Raw genomic sequence first — 15010 nt, 5'->3', positions numbered from 1 at the left:
CCTTCATTTTATAATTTGGAGCACGTGCTCCTGGTTAGACAAAGTTTTCACGTGAATTCTTCCTGACTGTCAGGTATAATCAATAAATGAAAAACAAATAAAACACAATGTTGGAAGTGCTCAATGGAAACAAAGTATCAAATTGATTACCCTTTGTCAGGTCAATAAACTACTTTCTTTCTGTTTAATTGTACAAATTACATGTGAGAACTCAGTATTATTATTGTTAGTTCAAATTAAATGCATTAATTTAAAAATAAATCATTGGTAATTGATGGAGAAGGTGAGGAATAAATGACTGGTAACGCCCAGAATTATCCTTTATGTGCTGCTTTCATTCTTGCAGTCCAAGCAGTTTAGGTAACTTATACAACTCACTATTCATTTTATGTGAGTGAACATTATGAATGGAGGAGGGAGTTTGATGAAGAACATGAATATTAGGTATCTAGTGGAATGTAACCAATGGTAAAAGCTTGTGGATTTTGCTCCATGTCCTAAACAAACAAATTGAGCCCTTAATTATATAGCCAACGTCCACAGGCTAATTATTGGTTGCAGATCATTCTTTGTAAGTGTAGTTCAAAACCATACCATTGGTGAATTTATCTGCCAAGTCACAGAATTATTGCTGAATAAGTCAAACTAAGAAAAAGAATCTTCAATGTGTAACTACTGGGATGTTGGGCAGGCACTATTACAACTAGGTGAGGAGGGGTGAATCAGCTCTCCTCTTTTTTAACCCCATTGTTGACCACAACAGAAGTTTTAAATGTTTAGCATGCAGCTATATCTCACTTGAATTAAAACATAGTACTGGTCAAACGCAAGGTTTTGATGTGAGAAAGAGGGATTTTTACTAATACCAAGGAAAAGATAAAGAAATATACACAAACCCAGGTATAACGTTTAATAACAAAGGTATAATAATCCTTAACCTGAGGCCACAGTTCAATTGATTTCCTGTATCCTCAGCAGTGGCAAGATGTATAGATATCCTTGAGTCCTAACTGAATGGATATTTCTCCAATTTGATCACAGCACTATTTGTCAAGAGAGGTTGAGAGAAACAAGGATAAAGAGAGATTCTTCCAATTCTGCCATTACAAATCTATTCTTTTTCTCACTGCTTGGTCCAAAACAAATATAATTTCTTTCCAATTTTATCATTAACTGGCTGCAATTATCATTCCATTGCTAAATTGAATCTTGTGGGTTACAATCTTTAATTGTGATTTTTTTTAATTTACCTGGTGGTCAAGCAGGAATTTTCAATGAAAGGTGGCAGAGTTCTGGGATTCCAGTAAGGCTCTTCTGAATATTTCCCAATATATTTTCTGATCACTGGTATGCTTAGTTTATACAGAAATTATTTCAGCACCTCTGCTGCTATCTGTCTGCTGCAGTGTTTGAAAACCATTCCAGCTGTTGCACTGACTGCACAGCATCCAATAAAATGGCAAGAAATGTTCAATGTGAAGATTTTGATCATTCTGAAAACATAATTTCAAAGAAAGATGCTAAACTGTAGAATTATATAGTGGTTTAATGGTGACTTCTATTCCAACTATGTTGAAAACAATCGTTGTACAGTTGGCCAAGCTGCTAGAAAATTGGTATTGACTGCCAGACCATACCACAATATGGTGTCTTAAATGGTTATTTAAAATGTTTGCACCTGACTTTAAAAAATTGAATGTATAAAAATCCAAAATAGCTGTATGTCATGCAGCATTAGTTTTCTTGAGTGCAAAAATGTATATTATAAATGAGGGAACTGGGAATGTCTATTTTGCCAAATATTTTTCTTACCTATACAGGAGAAATTGCTATTAGGGTTATGAATACACACTGTGAGGTATTAAACCTCTTTAATAATTCAGTCAAACCACTGTCAAACTGTTACTAGTACTGAGAACAAGCATTTTAAAGAGGGAATGTACTGGACATTAAATAGTTAATATTAGTCTTGGCACGCATGTTTTGTTTTTTGTGTTGAATCATGTGAAACTATTTTTTAAGGAATCTGTTATTTTTATGCCATTGCCCATCCTATGCAGTCTACTGTAGATAATCTCTTTGCACTACTGTGGTATGTCTCAGTTGCTTCATATTTTGTAGATTGAATTTTGTTGTATAATATTTGGTTTGATAACAATTCTCTACACTGTTGTCAATAAAATTGACACTTAAATGACTGAATTGTATTTCCGTCCCTATTTTGTTTTATGGAAATAATTGTTTTATTAACTAACTTTATCTTCTGACCAGGAGACCATTATGTAAATTGAGAACTTGAGTGCACAAGCTCAGTTGACTCTGCTGTGCAGTACTTCATGTATGCTACATTACCAGAACTTTTTGTTTAAATTAGATCTTAAAGCAAGTTTGAGTTAGTGCATGTTCAATATTTTACCATTATTGCCTTACCACCTATAATGTCACCTTTGATTTTATCTGTACTCTGTACATGACAAATTGAATATGTCACTATGATCTTCCTCTTTTTGAAAAGCAGAATCAATGCAAAATTGATCAAATTGAGGGTCAAATGCTTAACCAACAATATGTACAGTATTATCAACATCTCAGTTCAGTTTTCCAGCTGTCCATTTGCTGGGTCCCCATAGGACTCACCTTAATCTGCTAATAGCTGACAGCAAATTATTTGATCAAATTATTCTCTCAACCTCAAAGTACTTGTGCTAGGCCTGAAATATTTTATAAATGAAAACCAAAGCAGCTGTAAACAGCATTCGTGGAGAAATAGATGATGTTTCAGATCTCGTATCCTCCTCCAGAAGGCCATGGATGCTACCTGATCCAAGTATTTCCAGACTTCTCTGGTTTTAGATTTCCTTACCTTGGGTTTTATTTTCATTTTAGCTAAGTGATACATTCAGTAAGTGACATGAATTACTATTACATTGTCAATTCTATTCTTTGCTACTTATCAAGTAAATGACTAAATTTGTGCAGTAAATTACTTCTCACAGATTTTGGCACTCTCTTCTAAACTAATAGCTGTTACTGCATTCTTATTAAAACTCGTGCATTCACATTATGTAACATTTTATTACCAGTTAGTTTTGGAGGTAGTTGTACAATAAGCCAAAGACTACTTTCAGGAGCTGGCCTAGGACACACATTAAACTAAGTTAAACTAATCTGGAACGTCTACTGGTCCATGGTGCAGAAGGTCAGTCCTGGAAAAGCTTCTTATAAATCTGCGTCTTCGCAATAAAAATGGATGATGAACTCACATATGTCTACTTCTCCAAGTCATCCGTTTCCTTCGAGCAGATAAAATAAAAGTAATGTTAAAAAAACTCAATGTTCATAATTTCAGCACTAAACTGATTTAACACATTCTAAAGCAAAATATGACATGCCGGAAATCAAATAAGAGCAAAATGTTGTAAATAAACAAGCATGACAGCATCTGTCAATAGATGTTAATATTCCAGGTCAACAACCTTACATCAGAATATGAATTTCATTATAAAACTGAATAAAGAAATCCCCTGCAGCTTTGAACTTCACAATACCAAAACATGCATTTATGAGTATTTAATACTGGAAGCATTTTGGTTTGGTTTAGTAAGAGTGTAAACAGATAAATCAGTTTGGAGCCAACTAAAGGAGAATACATCATGGAATATGGCAAAAGTGGGTACTGGAGATGCTGGAGATCAGAATCAAGATTAGAGTGGTGCTGGAAAAGCACAGCAGGTCAGGCAGCATCCAAGGAGCAGGAAAATCGACTTCAGGCAAAAACCCTTCTTCAGGAATGGCATATGGCATCATCAGACATATGGCTTGGTTAAAGATGGGTTTTAAAGATCATAGAATGGCCATTTAGGCCACTGTACCTGTGCCAAATCTTACATAGAAATATCCAATTAATCACAATCCTGTGCTTTTTATGCCCTTTGAGCTATTCAATCAACAGTTATTTGCAAATTATGACTGAATCGCCTTCCACTCAACCCTTTAAGGCAGTACATTCAGAACCACATTCCTGTGTAAAAAGACTTCTTTCCCCATATTATGTCTTATGATTTTGTCAATCACACTAAATCTATGATTAGTGGTTACTGACACCCTCAACTGTTGGAAGTTTCTCCTTATTTACTCAATCAAAACCTTTTAGAATTTTATCAAATCTCTTTACAATTCTATGATTGTCCTTGGAGCCAAGAAAATTAAGTCATACATCACAGAAACAGACCCTTTGGTCCAAATAGTCCATGCCCCTGACCATAATCCCAAACTAAACAAGTCCCACCTGCCTGCTTCTGGCCTGTATCCCTCCAAGCCTTTCCAATCCATGTACTTATCCAACTCTTTTTCAAATGTATTAATTTTACGCACATCGACCACTTCCAAGGAAGGTCATTCCACACGTGAACTACCCTGTGTAAACAATTTTGCCCATGTCTTTAAATCTTTCTCCTCTCACCCTAAAAATGTGCCCCCAGGTCTTGAAGTCCCCCAATCCTAGGCAAAAGATAATTACCATTAGCTCTTACTATAACCCTCAATCTTTTATAAGCTTTTATAAGTTCGCCTCAACCTCCTGCACTCCAGTGAAAAAATGTCCAAGCCTATCCATCCATCCTTTATAACTCAAATCTTCCATACTTGGCAACATCCTGTTAAATCTCTGTGTTTTTCCATGCAAAGCTCAAGTTCCTCCTACCTGATACCATTCTACCACCTTTCTGCTGTGCTCTCTCTAAGAATTTGTCATATTTCTGAAAGGTTTGTGCCCAGAATTGAAATATGGTAACCACATTTATTGATGACACCAGGATAATTAGGAAGATAGGCAAAAGTGAGGACTGCAGATGCTGGAAGTCAGTCTAGATTAGAGTGGTGCTGGAAAAGCACAGCAGGTCAGGCAGCATCCAAGGAGTAGGAAAATCAACATTAGCTTATAAGGACACTACAGGGACATATAGATAGATTATGAGTGGACAAAGTTCTAGAAAATGGAATACAGTGGAAAAAAGTCTGGAATTATCAATTTTGTCAGGAAAAGTCAAAAAGCACATCATCTAACTGGTCAGAGATTGTAAAACTCTAAATTGCAAAGGGATCTCTAGCGCATAAATCACAAAATGTTAGAATGCAAGTATGGCAAGAAAGTTAAAAGAATGTTATCATTTCTTGCAAGGGGAACTGAATACAAAAGTAGCGAGATTATGCTTCAGTTATGTAAGGAACTGGTGAGACCACATCTGGAATACTTTGCACAATACTAATTACCTCACTTAAGGAAGAATTGAAATGAGTTGTAACCAATTCAAATAAGGTTTAACTTAATATAACTAGAATCAGTGGATTGTCTTAAGATCAGGTTGCAAAAGCTAGGCTTGAGTCCACTGCAGTTTAGATGAATACACTGCAATTTAATTGAAGCATATAAGATTCTGAGGGGTCATGACACTGTGGATATGGAGAGGATGATGATTCTTGTGGTTTCTACAAATAAGATCACAGTTTCAAAATCTGGTGTTGCCATTTAAAACCGAGATGAAGTGACTTTTTTTCCTCTGTGTAGTAAGTCCTGAAAAAAAGTGTCCTTGAATATTTTTAAGACAGAGGTGGATATATTGTTAATCAAGAGGTTGCAAGGTCATCAGAGGTGGGTGAAAATGCAGATTAAAAGGTTGCCTTCAGATCAACTCTGTTCATACTGAATGGCCTACTCTTGTGTTGTGTGACTTCTGACCATAAAAATATGAACCAAGTCAAGGTCATCTGATAAAGAAGTAGCACTCCAAAAGCTTGTGACTTTAAATAAACCTATATAACCTAGTGTCATGTGACTTCTGACTTTGTCCACCCCAGTCCAACATCATATTTTCATGAATACAGTGCATAAGCTGAGACCTAATCAAAATAATTAGATCCCACATTTTAAAAATAAATCCTTCTCAACTTGCTCTGCCATATTCAAACACTTTTGTCCAGACAAGCCCAGATATCTGTTCCTATGATTCTACTTGTATTGCACATTTAATCAATATTGCCTATCATCCTATTAAAAGGCACAACTTTATAAAAATGTAATTTGTCACAAGTCTGACCATTTCACACGACTGTATCCCTTTGAAGTCTGTTACTGTCATCTTCACTATTTGATCCATTTTACAAGTGTCATCTGCAAACACAGAAAACACACCATGTTCATTTATTAGAAGAACCAGTGATCCTAGTACTGATCCCCTGAGAGACTTCACTGTATATCTAGTCTACAAAACAATCTTTCACCCCAATTGTTGGTTATGCTTTTTATCCTTTAACCACTGTTGCATCCAAGCTAACACTATCAAATGAATCCCAAGATCTTAAATGTGTCATAAGTCAATTATGAGATATTTGGTAAAATGATTTTTGAAAGTCTGCATCAGCAATTGCAATCCTAATCAAATCCCTCTATTGTTCCATCAATGAATATGATTGCTTTTAATAATCCATGCCGATTTTCATTTATTAACCCATATTATTGTCATTTCTCCAAGATTTCCACATCTGATACAAACCTGACCAGCAACAGAGATAAGAAGGGGAGAATATGTTTATCTCCCTCTGTAACTGTAAAGATGACAATATTTAAGTATTAGAAGATCAGCAGGTACAGGGGTGATGGTTGAAAAGAATTTAGTGTGATCTTGCATTAGGATACAAGTGAAAGATGTATTATGAAGATGTGCTTTATGGATTTAAATTTGACAGTTGGTCATACATTTTAATTTTTAAAGAGGAAATTTCACTAAAATTATGATTGCCAACTTGCATCTGTGTGACCATGTCCTATGTTAATGGAAGATGGGTTCTCTGGAGGAGATACTAATGGCAGTTATGGAGGTATGAACAGCCTCTTCCCATGTCATTAAGATGAAGGGTGAATCATTCAGGTGTTAGTGCTCGGCCCATTGAAATTGGCACTATTGCAAAGGTTACAAGGAAATTGTTACAGACATAAGCTGATCAACTGACTTTTAGAATATACAAGCAACCTGGAGAGAAGTAATGTAACCTCGTGTGTGAAAGTTTGAACTTGGTTTTGAGCAGAGAACACAACCTGCCAAATTGACCATCTCTCTCCAACATGGCAGCTAAGCTTTGAATCCAGTCTTGCTGAGAAAGAAAGGTGTATCCATAGTCTTATAGCAAACAAAAGCTTTACTGAAAGTATCTACTACATTGTTTTCCAGGAGGAAAAAAATACCAACCACATTTAAACAAATGGTTTCAGCTTAAGCACCAGTGCCTATAGATCCAAAAGCATGAATCTTTATTGATGCTCCTCTTCTTTCATCTAATTTTAACCTAGCCAAATTTAATGTCTGAAACTCTGCCAAGTTGTATATTTCTCCAGGATACCAGTGTCTGTATATGTTTACATGTGTAAGCAGGAAGTACAATGTTTTTGTATATTGAAGTAAGGTATTAATATATTTTCTACCTTAGGCTTTAGCACAATAAACTAATTCTTAATGTTTAACTGAAGAATACTTAATGCTTACAAGTTGTACACACCCAGATCTGCACTGAAAAAACAATACTGAATCCATTTAAAAATTCAAAATCCTGGTACAGCCAAATAAGAAGTGGGAAATGAGGAATAGTCAAGTGAGGAAGAGCACTGGAATAGTCAAGTTGTCAACGGCTATGGTAGTAGACCCTTGAATCAAGGATGTTGCCTACTCAGAGTTATGAACTTTTGCCACAGATCATCATGTGACTGAACAAACCAAGTTTTGACTAACAGATCTTTGTGAGCATGGGGCAAGATATCCCATGAGTTAGTGGAATCCAGATTGTAATTTGTTTCTGTTTCTTCCCTTCTCTGCTGCAACAATACTCATTAATAAGAGGCTACAATTCAAAATAATGTGATCCAGCTTGATGACAAATTGTCACCATTTTGAACAAAAATATCAGCAAGCTTTTTCACATCATCAATATCAATGCTGCCGCTCTTCAAAGAGAGTTTCAGAGTATCTTTTAATTATTTTCTTTGTCCTCCCCTGAAACACTGGCCATGTGAAAGTTGGGAAAACAAGATCTGGCAGGGATGACACATTTTGCATTCCAAACACAGAACCCGATCTATCAAAGTTGATTGACCAGCTTTGTCTGCATCCTTATGAAACTGGGTTCAAACCTAGCATTTGTTCAATAATCCTCTCATTGAATATGGAGGGTGTGGCTAGTTACATATGGAGATTAAGAAACATAAGGGAGGGTTTTAGCAGCAAATGGGCTAAGGCAGGACAAAGAATATAACAGCAGAGCGGTAGATGTTAAAAAGAATAATCAGACAGGGTATCCAGGTTTAGAAAGACCTGTTTTATTCCAAGACAGTGGCTAGATAACAGAATCTGTGGTGGGGTCCAAAGACATATTTCAAATGTTTAATCAGAAGAAACTTTTGACCATTTATTATGTGATGGCAGACAAGCTGGCAACAATACTGGAGGTGTTGAGAGAGGTGATAGGTAGAGATGGATGTCATCAGTGTACATGAGACAGCTGATGGGCTTTTAGATGACATCACCAAGAGATAGTTCGTAGTTTTTTTAAGCTCGGTTCATGAGATTATGGGCATTAATGGCTTGGCTAGCATTTACTACTCTAATGGTGATAATAAATTGAACCACTGCAGTCCATATAGTGCAAGCACATCGACAGTGCTTTTAGTTAGGCAGTTTCAAGATCTTGATGCACTGACATCTAAGAAACAATAAAAAAGTTTCAGTTCAGAATAGTGTGACACTTGGAAGGGAATTTAGCAGGCAATGATATTTCCATGTGTGTTTTCCTTGACCTTACAGGTAGAAGAGCTCATAGACTTGGAAGGTCATTTTGAAAATAAAACTTTGCAAAATAGCTGCAGTGTATCTAATGGATAGTGCACACTGTAGCCTGGCTATATTGATGGTGGAAAGAGTGAATATTTAAGGTGGTAAATGAGGTGCTATCTAGTTAGCTGCTCTGTTGAGGATGGTGTTAAGCTTCACGTGTTGATAAAGCTGTACTTTTCCAGATATATGGGACAGTATTCCATCATACTCCAGTTTTGTCCCTTGTCAAGTAAGGCTTTAGGAAGTCGAGAAACAAGTTAATCTCTGTAGAATTTAAAATTGACCTGTTTTTATAGCTACACAATTTATGTGGCAGGTCTTGTTAATTTTATGGTCAACAGAGACATTTCTCCTCCACTCTTTCCTCCAGATATTGATGGTGCGGTTTTAGCAATGGTAATGCCTTTGACTGTCAAGGAAATAAACTCTCCCTTGATGATAATTATTGCCTGACATTTATGATGCGAATGCTACTTGCAACTTATCTGTACAATCCTGAATTTTGTTTAGATTTTGTTCCATATGGACAATGGCTGCTTCATTATTGAGGATTTGCAAAGGGAGCTCGAAACTGTGCAAACAAAAAGCATTCACGCTTCTGACCCATTAATGAATCAACTTAAGATAGCTGATACCCTGATAAATTAATGTAGTGACATGACAGGACCAAGAAGATTGGTTGGAGTCTTACACAGCACAAAGAATAGCAGTTACAGCGAAGGCCAGTGAAGAGTTGCCCCTAAATCGAATAACTAGGATTCCTTGATACCAAGTTCAAAGAGCGCATTGATGTCAAAGATGCCTTTTGCACTCAAACCATGTTCCACCATCATTAAAGGAAGATAATCATTGAAACCACTCCTTCCATCTGTGTTTTTGAAAATTTTCTACTACCACTCATCGTCGGACACAAAAAGACAGCAAAGCTTTGATCTAATCCATTAGTCATGTGATTGCTTAGCACTAAATATAGCTGCTTTCACTATTTTCAATGTAGTGGCTTCACTGACTTAGCATGTGAGTTTAGATTACCTTAATATTTGGGTATCAAGTGTACCCAGAGGCAGAGGCATGAAAAGCCATGAAGTTTAAATGGCTACAATGATGGATTAGTGGTTAACACTGTTGCCGCACAGCGCCAGGATCTCTGGTTTGGTTAAGAGAAAGTGAGGACTGCAGATGCTGGAGATCAGAGCTGAAAATGTGTTGCTAGAAAAGTGCAGCAGGTCAGGCAGCATCGAGGGAACAGGAGAATCGACGTTTCGGGCATTCTTGAAGAAGGGCTTATGCCCGAAACGTCGATTCTCCTGTTCCCTGGATGCTGCCTGACCTGCTGCGCTTTTCCAGCAACACATTTTCATCTCTGGTTTGGTTCCAGCCTCGGAGCGACTGTCTGTGTAGAGTTTACACATTCTCCCCATGTCTGCGTGGGTTTCTGCCAGGTGCTTCGGCTTCCTCCCACAGTCCAAAGGTGTGCAGGTAAGGTGGATTGGCCAGCTAAATTACCCGTAGTGTTCAGGGATGTGTAGGTTGGGTGCGTTAGCCAAGTGAAATGCAGGGTTACAGAGATAGGGTAGGGAAATAGGTCTGGGTAGGAGGATTGGTGTGGATTTCTTCAGCCGAATGGCCTGTTTCCACACTGTGGGGATTCTATATAAAAAAAAGAATAGAACTAGATTACTGTGATCACACTAAGCTAATCAATGGCATGGTCGACCACGTCAATTATCAAAAAGGATGAAGAGGGATAGTGCCTCAAAGATTTAGTTAAATGGAATGACATTTGTGATAGGTCAGAAATCTCTTGGAGTGGTCCAAACAAGGAGGTGTAAGAAAAATGAGCACACACTCAGGAGTTCACAGTATGTATATATTTCATGCAGATATGATGCATTGAAACCCAACTGATTTAGTAATGAGGGTCTAAAATTTTCAGCCCTAATCCTCACCATTTTTTTCCCCTTAGTCTCCTAAATATGGCTGACTCTTTCTGGGCTGCTCTTCCATTGGGCTGCTCTTCCATTGGGTTAGTTATCTTCTAGAATGTTAATCATTGTATTTATGTAGACCTGAATAGCAAGTTGTCATCAAGGGACATCACAGACAAACTTAACAATGATATGCACTTGACATCTACACTTACATACTTTTCTAGAATCAGTCAGAAAACAGTGATCAGCTCAAAAAAACATGTTTGGCTTTTATTTTTTCTATCCCATGGGCAAAGAGATCAATGGAACACCCCTTAATTCAGGACTGATTAGCAATCAAAATAGCATGCATTTGATAAACATGGTTTAGAGAAAAATCTTGAATCACCATGAATTAATAACTTGTGAAGTATTACAACTGTTATATATACATGTGTGACACAGCTGCTATTGCAAACAACGAAGGCCCAGTGACATAAATATCAAGAATACCTGGTAAAGTTTGTTTTGCTGGTGTTGACTAACATTTTATTTAGCATCTTTTTACTGACTTTGAGTACAAACTCAATTTTGAGGCATTAAATACACCAATTGGGAAACCATGTTTATTAGTTTCTGCAGTCTGTCTTATTTCAAATTTGCATTGTAATTCCAAGTGCCAAAGTATTTAACTTGTAAAGACTCTTAGTGTAGCACTGAAATGCTTTTTTTTAAATGTGGGAACTGACTACAAATAAAATTAAAGTAATACTTTTTTTACTACAATATGGAATGTGCAGTTTTAAACCCAACTGATTTAGTAATGAGGGTCTAAAAATTCATTTCTATAATATATTCTTACATTTTTTAAAACTATCATTTTTGTCACTATGAAAAGAAAGGTGATTATTAAATCTAAATATTCAAAACATAATCACTCAGTGAAAAAGAGACCTTGTTTGCATTTCATCATTCTAATGAAATTTAAAACTGCTCATGTAAGAAATGGTAATTGCTTAATCTTTGTATTCAGAAACAATTTAAGATTGGCTATTCATGACTTCCAAAGCTAAAAAGTTCAATTACTCTCACACAGAAGAATAATAAAGCTGGAATGATTAATTAAATATGGCAAAGTATTTACTACCTGCTTCTTTGTCGGACTTCACTCTCAATATAGCCTAGTGGTACACGGAGCCAGGTGTTGCTGTCAACATATTGGCGACCCAATGGAACCAAAGGTAGTTGTGCCTTGTGAAATTCTTCAGTTTCTTTTAAAGAATAAACTTTACCTTTATAGTTACAGACAGAGCACAAGTTCAACATTTAAAAATCAATACACTAAGAAATATGTTCAACTGACTAATGGATACACAATTTATACAATGATTCATCCATGATTGTAGACACAGCCCCTTCTATGTTCCTAGAATGCCCTGTATTAATCCCATACTTAAAGGTTTCATACTGTTGCTCAGCTGCTTTACCAATAACCTTTCTTCCCTATTTATGCAGATGTCATTTTTATTTTTTATTTAGATTCCCTACAGTGTGGAAACAGGCCCTTCGGCCCATCAAGTCCACACCAACCCTCTGAAGAGTAACCCACCCAGACCTACTTCCCTCTAACTAATGCACCTAACTCTATGGGCAATATAGCACAGTCAATTTACCTGCCCTGCACATTTTTGGACTGTGGGAAGAAACCGGAGCACCCGGAGGAATCCCACATAGACACGGGGAGAATGTGCAAACTCCACACAGACAGTCGCCCAAGACTGGAATCGAACCCAGGACCATGGTGCTGTTAGGCAGCAGTGCTAACCACTGAGCCACCGTACTGCCCCAATCCCTTTCATTTCTTTAAAGTTTGCTTTCATCAATCAATTGAATATCAATATTTAATTTTCTCCTCTGTAGAAATAATGTTTAATCATATTAACATTCAACTTTGTGATTTTGAAAAATGCCCTTGGGTTGTTGGTAACTGGTCAAGTACATTTATTGCCAGTGCTTAATTCAAATGAAAAATCTGATGATAGACTTTCTCCTTGAATTGTTGGGAGTCTTAATGCTGACACAGATTTCCTCTCTCATCATCCCAAAACATGATGGAATGAAATCTTAGGATATTGATCAAGCACCAATGAAATAACAACATTATTTGTCCAAACCATGCTGATTTGTGATACAGGAAAGTCGGTGATGATGATGTTCCCCATTACATCCTGCATGTCCTTATCAATACAGACGAGAGGAAGAAAAGTACTGTAAAGGCAACATTAGCAAATTGCTAGACAGCATCTTGCAATGGGTACATGCTGCTCACTGATGTCAATTGGCAATAATGGGGCAGGCACAGGGTTCGGTAATAGCCTACTGGCCAAGCCAAATGCTTTATCCAGAATAAGTTTGAGACCCAAGCATTGGAACAGTTGTACCTACCAAGGTGAGTGATATTTCTGAAAACCTCCTAAATGGAGTGCAGTGATGGATAGGGTTGGAGAACTGGGTAGGATAATCAGAATGAGAATTCCTGGCATGTGCTCTTCTTTGCAGTTAACAATGGGGGCAGATTGAAGCTTCTGGTGATTTACAAGATATTGATGTGGAACACATTAATAGTGATTCCCTAAGGCTGGGAGATATAGCATGTCTTTCTCTTGTCTAGGTTTTTGCAGTAGCAGCAGCAGGAGCAGTAAGAGTGAGGACCAGGGGGATGCCAGGAAGGTAGATTTTTATCTTTAAGACTGAGTCACAGAGATGTACAGCATGGAAACAGACCCTACAGTCCAACTCTTCCATGCCAACCAGATATCCTCACCTAATCTAGCACTTTACCCATCTAAACCCTGTCTATTCATATACCCATCCAGATGCCTTTTAAATGCTGCAATTGTACCAGCCTCCACTACTTCCTCTGGAAGCCCATTCCATACACGCATCACTATCTGCGTGAAAATGTTGCCCCTTAGGTCTCTTTTATATCTTTACCCTCTCACCCTAAACCTATGCCCTCTAGTTCTGGACTCTCCCACCCCAGGGAAAAGATCTTGTCTATTTATCCTATCCATGCCCCTTGTGATTTTATAAACCTCTATGAGGTCACCCCTCATCCTCTGACGCTCCAGGGGAAACAGCCTCAACCTATTCAGGCTGTCCCTCATAGTTCAAATCCTCCAACCCTGGCGACATCCTTGTAAATCTTTTCTGAATCTTTTCCAATTTCACAACATCCTTCCATTAGGAAGGAGACCAGAATTGCACGCAATATTCCAAAAGTGGCCTAACCAATGTCCTGTACAGCTGCAACATGACCTCCCAAATTCTATACTCAATACTCTAATAAAGGAAATCATAACAAATGCCTTCTTCTATAACCTATCCACCTGTGACTCTTCTTTCAAGGAATTGTGAACCTGCACTCCAAAGTCTCTTTGTTCAGCAACACTCCCCAGGACATACCTTTAAGTGAATAAGTCCAGCTCGTGAATATGCAGAGCAAAGGCTCAACAGAAGTGGACGTGGATACAGGGATTGCTAGGCCCGTGAATTGATATTTTTGGACTGTGGCTAAACTCCATGTGTAATGTCCCCCACCCATCCTCCAACTGCTCTAACCAAAATAAAAGATCGTGAGTGAAGGCTTGGTAAGGTAAAGCCTTTTTGTTTTATTCCGTATTTTCAATCTCTCTTGATAATTCAGAGCAGAGGGGATGGAGGCTAGGGCATTTGCATGCTCCTCTTGCAGGATGTGGGAGGTAAGGGTCACTACAGGTGTCCCTGCTAACTTCGTCTGGGATAAATGCACCCAACTCTAGTTCTCACAGACCGCATTAGAGAAGTGGAGCTGGATGATCTTCGGATCATTTGGGAGGCTGAGGGGGTCATAGAGATGAGTTATAGGGAGGTAGCCACACCTAAGTTGCAGGACAAAGGTATCTGGCTGACTGTCAGGAGAGGGAAAGACAATAGCCAGACAGTGCAGGAACCCCCTGTGGCCATCCCCCTCAATAATAAGTGTATTGCTTTGGATATTGTTGGTGGCAGGGACGTACCAGGGGAAAGTCACAACGGCCAGATTTCTGTCAATAAGCCTGGCTCTGTGGCTCAGAAGGGAAGAGGGAGAATAGGGAAGCAATAGTGATAGAAGATTCAATGGTTAGAGGAACAGACAGGAGATTCTGTGGTCGCGAGCAAGACTCCCAGATGTGTTGCCTC

At 37.9% G+C, this 15010-nt stretch overlaps 2 protein-coding genes across 12 annotated transcripts in view; one reads left to right on the top strand and one right to left on the bottom strand.

Moving 5' to 3' along the window:
- The window catches only part of LOC122543943 (intersectin-2-like), a 198362-nt gene extending 196164 nt beyond the window's left edge, over positions 1-2198 (top strand). For all 7 annotated transcript variants that reach the window (XM_087980028.1, XM_087980013.1, XM_087980002.1 and 4 more), the window contains one exon: positions 161-2198. The gene's annotated coding sequence lies outside the window, so the exon portion shown is untranslated. The remainder of the gene's footprint in view (positions 1-160) is intronic.
- Positions 2199-2288: 90 nt separating this feature from the next.
- fam228a (family with sequence similarity 228 member A) overlaps positions 2289-15010 on the bottom strand; it is a 73871-nt gene continuing 61149 nt past the window's right edge. For 2 of the 5 annotated variants that reach the window (XM_043682960.2, XM_087980043.1), the window contains 2 exons: positions 11937-12081; positions 2289-3293 (listed from right to left, as the gene is read on the bottom strand). In XM_043682960.2, coding sequence (XP_043538895.1) covers positions 3260-3293; positions 11937-12081 — 179 coding nt within the window. In that variant the 3' untranslated portion in view covers positions 2289-3259. Of the gene's footprint in view, positions 3294-6095; positions 6170-11936; positions 12082-15010 lie in introns of all 5 variants that reach the window. The other 3 variants (XR_015753323.1, XM_043682968.2, XM_087980050.1) reach the window with 3 other exon arrangements.

Source organism: Chiloscyllium plagiosum, unplaced genomic scaffold (genome assembly GCF_037043375.1).
Source record: "Chiloscyllium plagiosum isolate Xiang-an unplaced genomic scaffold, Cpla_swu_hap1 HiC_scaffold_3, whole genome shotgun sequence".
In the NCBI taxonomy this organism is placed as follows: Eukaryota; Metazoa; Chordata; class Chondrichthyes; order Orectolobiformes; family Hemiscylliidae; genus Chiloscyllium; species Chiloscyllium plagiosum.
The sequence above is the reverse complement of the archived record's forward strand: the minus strand, read 5'-3'. Positions and strand labels throughout refer to the sequence as shown.